The 7142-nt window shown below is 44.4% G+C and overlaps 2 protein-coding genes across 3 annotated transcripts in view; one reads left to right on the forward strand and one right to left on the reverse strand.

Annotated features, from left to right (window-relative positions):
- The first annotated feature begins 387 nt into the window (after positions 1–387).
- LOC103460257 (lysozyme C-like) lies at positions 388–3104 on the forward strand. 2 transcript variants are annotated; one of them, XM_008402363.2, is made up of 5 exons: positions 388–486; positions 1143–1378; positions 1876–2034; positions 2735–2813; positions 2890–3104. In XM_008402363.2, the coding sequence occupies exons 2-5, from the start codon at positions 1249–1251 to the stop codon at positions 2969–2971; spliced, it is 450 nt and encodes a 149-aa protein (XP_008400585.1). In that variant the 5' UTR covers positions 388–486; positions 1143–1248; the 3' UTR covers positions 2972–3104. The 2 variants fall into 2 exon arrangements, with proteins under 2 accessions (XP_008400585.1, XP_008400584.1); XM_008402362.1 differs by lacking the exon at positions 388–486 and having other exon boundaries at positions 1049–1378.
- Positions 3105–5915: 2811 nt separating this feature from the next.
- Positions 5916–7142, reverse strand: part of mbd2 (methyl-CpG binding domain protein 2) — a 12335-nt gene continuing 11108 nt past the window's right edge. Inside the window, exon 7 of the mRNA XM_008402360.2 lies at positions 5916–6002. The gene's annotated coding sequence lies outside the window, so the exon portion shown is untranslated. The remainder of the gene's footprint in view (positions 6003–7142) is intronic.

Genomic DNA, 7142 nt, shown 5'->3' on the forward strand with positions numbered 1-7142 from the left:
ATTATTATTATTATTATCATTATCATTATTATTATCATTATCATTATTATTATTATTATTATTATTATTATTATTATTATTATTATTGTTTTTATTATTAACATTATTATTATTATTATTATTATTATTATTATTATTATTATTATTATTGTTATTAACATTATTATTATTATTATTATCATTATTATCATTATTATCATCATCATCATCATTATTATTATTATTATTATTATTATTATTATTATTATTATTATTATTATTATTATTATCTGTCCTTATGATGAGAAACCAGCTGCTGGTCCAGATAGCATAAATCTCCAGAGTTGCTGTTTCCCGTTTCCCTCTGCATCTGGGAGCTTCCGGTGGGCGTGGCTTCTCGTGTGTGACGTCATCGCGCCCCCCCGTGACGTTTGTAGTTTTTAATCAGGTTTAGTTCCGCGGCTGGTGGCTGCAGCTCCATCACCCCTCTTTAAGTTTCCTCCACAGGTAACATGCTGACGTTTCTCACTTTGAAATACAACTTTATAAAAAATTATGATTATATTTAAATAAACTTTTCACTGCGGTTGGCTGTAAATAACTTTAAATGCATAAACGTTTGAAAGTGTTGTGGACAAAATCCCAGTTTGCTGCCAGACTGGTTCGACTGGATCACCAAGGATCTGAAGCTGAAGTTATGAGCTACGGCAGCCTGTTGGGGCCACTGGAGGTGGAAAAATGAAGTATATTTCTATAAAAAAAAAAGAATAAATTTTAAAAAGAAACAGGACATTTTTGAGGAAACACACTTACTACAATTTTTTTGATTAGTCTCTGAAATTTTATACAAAATCGTGAAAATTTCTGAGTTTGAAAAACCAAAGATGTTTTAAAAATAAACATAAAAATCTCAGAATTATTGTAGGAAAAACTATAGACATTTTTTTTTAGTTTGAAAAGTAAAAAATCTCATAAATATGTAGATGAATCTAAAACACTAAAGAAGAACCTGGAAAGGCCGTAAATTGTGACTTTTCAAGCTTCATTTTAGTGATTTTTTTTTTTCCAGAAAATCCGATCAGAACGGAGGCAGAGCTGCGTTTCACATTCTACTCTGTTGTTTTCTATGCCGGTGGTTTCCTCTGGTTCCGCCGGAAAACCAGAACCAGAAACACGAAGCAGAACCAAACCGGGTTTTGGGGAACTTGCTGTCGCCTCGTCGTATTGACAGTTGGCCGCAGAGTTTCAGCAACAGGTCGAGACGGAGCCATGAAGGTTCTGCTGGTTCTGCTGGTTCTGCTGGTTCTGGTGGACGGCAGAGTGTTCGAGCGGTGCCAGTGGGCCCGAACCATGAAGAGCAGCGGGATGGACGGATACCGGAACGTCAGCCTGGCCAACTGTAAGCCGCACACAGACTGATTATTGATTATTATTCTGGTTTCAGACCGGATCACTTCTGGCTTCCTCCAGGTTTTATTATTAAATTCTTTAAAATAATCTAATATTGACCTAAAATTATGTCTATGATCTGTTTAGAGGAGAAAATAAGAAATGATCACAGTAAATGAAGTTACTGCTGCCACTATATGAAAATATTTAGTTTGAATATTTACTTCAACTAAATATTTAATATAAAATACTTAACTTTAAGCTAACTGCTGAGTTTCAAAGCTAAATATTTAGCTCAGAGAAAAATAATCTGCCTTTTATAATTGAAACTGTGACATTTAATGACTAAATATCGCTGTGAACTTTACAAAATGGCCGCTTCCCTTAAAGAAACACTAGCCTGCTGCCAGAGGACGACGGGCTGCGGTCTCTAACTGCTGGATGCTTCGCTGACCCTCTGCTGACCTTTCAGCTGGAGTTTAAACATGGAACTGGTTCTGTCTTCAGGGATGTGTCTGACTTACTGGGAGTCGCGATACGACACCTTGGCTGTCAACCACAACCGGGACAAATCCACCGACTTCGGCATCTTCCAGATCAACAGCCGCTGGTGGTGCAACGACACCCGGATCAGAACCGCCAACGGATGTCGCATCATGTGTGAGCGTAGGTCAAGAACCTCCAGCTCTGAAACCAGCACAACCATCCTCAACACGGAGCCAAATACGTGGAGAATACTCAAACATGGCCGCACAACGAGCTGGGCCAGGCTAATGTGTAGCTTAGCTTAGCTTGTACTGAACAGTTAGGAGTTAGCTAACCCTGAAGCGCTAATCATGAAACATTAGCTCTGCTAACATGCTATATACCAACATGGTATTTAGCAGAAGCTAACTCCAAAGTGCTTTATTAACACAGTATTTATTAGAAGCTAATGCTAAAGCGCTAATTCAATTGATATTCTAAACACCAGTTTAATTTCAACATAATTTCCATAAAGTCCGTAGATATTCTGTTTATGTTTCTATTTTTGGTTTTAAATAAAGTTACCGGGGGAAAAGAGAGAACGTGAGGACAGACTTCAAAATAAGAGCATGAGTATAAACTACTGGAATAAATCTTAAATTCCTACAGATGTCAAACTTTATTCAACTGAACGTTTACAAAACGGCTAACTAAATTAGCTCTTGATCACTTATTCAGAAAAATTAATGTAGGGGAAGCTAAGTGCGCTAAATGTTAGCAAAGTTAGCAAAAGCGCTAATGCAAAAAAATGAACTAGCACCAACTGGCTTGGCAGGTTTCTAATGTTTTCCTTCTGTGTCGGAGTAAACGAAACGTTTTTTTGTTCTTTTTTCTGCACCAGAGCTGCTGAGCGACGATGTGGGCGTGGCCATCGGCTGTGCGAAGCGCGTCGTCAGGGACCCGCAGGGCATCGCCGCCTGGTGAGGTCATGTGACCAGCCTCGGCTGATCTGCTGTTGGAAAAGCTCTCATGACGTTTCCCTCTGTCTGGCTGCAGGGTGGGCTGGCGGACGCACTGTAAAAACCAAGACGTGAGTAAATATTTGCAGGGATGCGGCCTGGATTCTTCGCTCCTTTAAACCGGGAAGAAGAAGAAGAAGAAGAAACTCGGATCGAAACCAAAAAACTCGATGAATTAAATCTGAGTTTGTGCATTTTTCTATTTCCGGATCGACATGCAATAAAGATGAGACCTAATCTTCTCTAGTAAAATGTGTGATCATGTGTCTAAAAAGCCAAAAATGCTTCGGTTACTTCCAGACGAATGTTTTTTAGTGTAAGATTTATACAGAAATCTTTGCTCAACATGGAGATTCCTCCATAAAATATTCTCTCATTTTTATAACCGTCACACAGAAATAAATGTGTTTGATGATGAACCCAAATGCAGAAAAGCAGAGGCGGCAAGTAGATTTTGTATTTAATTTTTTTAAAAATCATGAAAAACTTACCACAGGGAGCCAGAGCAGAACAAAAACCTGCTGATTGGCTGACGGGTCGCAGGTGTGAAGGAGAGAAAGTGGCACAGCGGGCGAGAGAGAGAGAGAGAAACTAGAATCACTAAGAAGCTAACAGTGAAGCGCCTGGCACAAACCACCAGGGTCGCTATGCTAACATTAGCGTGTTAGCATCGAGCTAACAGGCTAATCTGGTTCGACAGAGGAAGTGAAAAGACGTCAAATCTCCACATCTGCGAAACTGAGGATGTTTGGCAGCAGAAGAGGAACCAAACTGGATGCAGGAAACAGGAAGTGAAACCAGATCAGGAACCAAATCAGCAGCTTTCAGATCACATGGGTCCAACTCCAGGCTCGGGGGCCGGATGTGGGCCGCCGTAGCTCCTGATGTGGCCCTGTGGGCTCCAGATGCTAAATTACATCAACCTGCAGTTCTATGGGGCCATGGAAGGTACTGGTTCTGTTTGTACTGGTTCTGATTGAGTTACTGGTTCTGATTGGGGTACTGGTTCTGATTGAGTTACTGGTTCTGGTTGTACTGGTTCTGATTGTACTGGTTCTGGTTGTACTGGTTCTGATTGTGCTGGTTCTGATTGAGTTACTGGTTCTGGTTGTACTGGTTCTGGTTGTACTGGTTCTGATTGTGCTGGTTCTGATTGAGTTACTGGTTCTGGTTGTGCTGGTTCTGGTTGGGATGTGGGTCATGGTCGGTGCTGGAAGCTGGGACTCGTAGTTCTGGCTCTGGACCCGGTTAGAAACTGGCAGCAGAAAGTCATTAGCTCATGCTAATGAGCACCAGCAGCCAGATGTTATCAGAACCAGAGTCCAACATCTGGATGGGAAACGGTTCATCAGCCCGGTTCTGGAGGACCGGGTCAGGAGGTCAGGGGCCTCCCTGTTGGAGCCATTTTGATTTTGTAGCCTCGTAGGAAGTTCTGTTGTTTTGCTAAGGCTGCAAAATTAAAATGTTCTTTTGTTTTTCTTAAATCCTAGTTTTGTTTAGTAATTTTTGCTGATTTGGTTTGATTTGGACCAGAACATCTGCTCCACCTCCAGCTGCTGTGGTTCTGCCCCAAACCAGCCTGTTCCCCTCCTGGCCTGTGGGGGCGCTGCACCAAGAACCACTGAAGGAAACGACACAGAAACCTCTGAGAGCAACTTCCTGTTTCACCAGATGGAAAAGTCAGAGTTTAGCGGTTGGAGCCATTTCTGCTGCTAGTGCTAGGCTAGCATGTTAGCTTTGGTTGTATTTACCCAGAATGCCCTGCGCTGTAGTCCACTTCCTGTTCTGTTCACTTCAACCAAACCCAGACTGAAGCTAGCAGACAGATCAGAGTTAGCTTAGCATTCACACCTCCCCAACCGAACTGGACTTTCTAGACAACGGACCGGACTTGGATTAAAGCCGATTATTCAGAACTGGTGTGAACGACGTGACATTTTGCACCATTTTGGCTCCATATGTAAGGATCCGTCCTTAGCGACGGCGTGAGACAAACTCTGGTCTCCAGGTTCCCGTTTACATGACGCACGCTCTGCTCAGTCTGGTGGCACAGATTCAGTTTCTGAGTGAACCTGACTCACAGGTAACACGGTTCCTCTAAACTAGCGGTTCCCAAAATGTGGGTCAGGGTCCAGAAATGTGGTCCAACATCAGCCAGAAGCAACGAAAACCACCAAATTCAGGCAGAACTCACAGGTTTATGTTCATATTTGACGTTTCTGCATAATTCTGGAGAAATTTAAACCTAGAATCTAACATTGGACGTGTCGGGGAACAGATATCCACATGTCCCGTTTGTTCCAGGAAGTCCCCCGACTTCCAACCGGATCAGAAGAACCACAAAGACACGGAATATAATCTCTTTATTTACTCCAGTTCAGGAAATATACACTAAAGTTCTCTGAAGGTATAAAAATTTGTTTTAAATAAGTAATTATTCTGTTTGATATGTCTGTAAATTCTCATAATTATTAAACGAAACCCTGAAGATGTGAAGCTCCTCCAATCAGGAGCTCAGAGAGTTAGCAGAGTTAGCTGGTCCGGCGCCCAACATGGCGTCAGTCTGAGGAGGCGGGGTCACTGGGAGGCGGGGTCAGTGAGGAGGCGGGGTCACCGGGAGGCGTTGTCACCAGGAGGCGGAGTCACCGGGAGGCGGAGTCAGTGAGGAGGCGGGGTCACCGGGAGGCGTTGTCACCAGGAGGCGGAGTCACTGAGGAGGCGGGGTCACCGGGAGGCGGAGTCACCAGGAGGCGGAGTCAGTGAGGAGGCGGAGTCACTGGGAGGCGGAGTCACTGTGAGGCGTTGTCACCAGGAGGCGGAGTCACTGAGGAGGCGGGGTCACCGGGAGGCGGAGTCACTGAGGAGGCGGAGTCAGTGAGGAGGCGGAGTCAGTGAGGAGGCGGAGTCACCGGGAGGCGGGGTCAGTGAGGAGGCAGAAGCTGGTTGAAGGCTTTGGTTGCTGGTTTGGATCCGTCTGAGCTGCTCCGGGTCCAGGCGTATAAACGGTTTCCTGAGCTGAGGAACCTGAGGAAGGCTGGAAGAAGCGGGCCGGGTTCTGGTCTGAGCGGGCCGGGTTCTGGTCGGAGCGGGCCGGGTTTGAATCTGGATTTGGTAGAAGGTGGAAACCCTGAGGATGGTGGACAGGAGGACCTGAGGACAGAAGGACAGGAGGAAGACGTCAGTCCAGGTTGGACGTTTTCATTCATCATCACTTACAACAGGAACCAATTAAGTTACACAAAGAATTAAAAGATATAAAACGATAAAATCAAGTGAAAGGACAATAATAAACAGCAGTGGGCCCAGAACTGCGCCTGGTTCCACTTTTAATAGCCTGGGAAGACCCAGATGATGATGTCACAGCTTTCAAAGCTTCTGATTGGTTACTACTCAACACAGGCTGGTAACAAACTGGTTCAAACAGGACGCTGGTGACCCGGTCAGCGGTTCTGACAGGACAAACGGGCCGAAAACCCAGCAAACTGCAGCAAATAGACTCTGAGGGAAACATCCTGCATCTTCTCCTACTACTCTCCTGTTTCATTATGTAGCTGCAGCCTTCTGGGTTCTCTCTGGTTTCTGACTGGTTTCTGACTGGTTTCTGACTGGTTTCTGACTGGTTTATCTGMTGCMGACTGGTTTCTCTCTGGTTTCTGACTGGTTTCTSWCTGGKTTCTGACTGGTTTCTGACTGGTTTATCTGATGCAGACTGGTTTCTCTCTGGTTTCTGACTGGTTTCTCTCTGGTTTCTGACTGGTAGCTGGAGCTTCCAGAGGAGCTGATTCAGGCGATTTTCAGCTGCTGCTAATTAGTGAATGTTGAAGCAGAAAAGAATTATCTATCTGCTTCAAAGTCCTTCAGAGACGGTGTGTGTGTGTGTGCATGTGTGTGTGAGAGCTCGGCCTCGATCAGGCTGCAGATTATCAGGATTTCCTAATTATTAGGAGTAATTAAGACGGAGTCGTGGATTATGAGGCTGAATCCTGAAAACCCTGCTGCCGACAGAGAGACGCTGGAACAATGCAGAGTCCATCACCGAGTGTGTTCAGCAGCGGTGGGGGAGGGGCAGCGAACAGAACCACACACTGGACCCGGCAGCAGAAACACGGACCGTTTCTGCATCAAATATTAGAAATTATGAATTTATTCTGCTGATTTCAGCCACAATACCACAGTGGAACTTTATTATAGTTTTCTGACAGAACCGTCTGCTGCAAGAGAGACACGAGACGGAACTAAAACAGATGAGCTGAAACCAGCAGGAACCAGTTAGAACCAGCAGAAACCAGT

This window comes from Poecilia reticulata, unplaced genomic scaffold (assembly GCF_000633615.1).
Source record: "Poecilia reticulata strain Guanapo unplaced genomic scaffold, Guppy_female_1.0+MT scaffold_219, whole genome shotgun sequence".
Lineage (NCBI taxonomy): Eukaryota > Metazoa > Chordata > Actinopteri > Cyprinodontiformes > Poeciliidae > Poecilia > Poecilia reticulata.

What these genes read in the sequence shown, in the direction of transcription:
- LOC103460257 (XM_008402363.2), top strand. Translation starts at nt 1,249, where the DNA reads ATGAAGGTTCTGCTGGTTCTGCTGGTTCTGCTGGTTCTGGTGGACGGC. An exon ending in ATGTCGCATCATGTGTGAGC is followed by an intron (nt 2,035 to 2,734) that starts GTAGGTCAAGAA and finishes TTTCTGCACCAG; the next exon opens with AGCTGCTGAGCGACGATGTG. An exon ending in CCGCAGGGCATCGCCGCCTG is followed by an intron (nt 2,814 to 2,889) that starts GTGAGGTCATGT and finishes GTCTGGCTGCAG; the next exon opens with GGTGGGCTGGCGGACGCACT.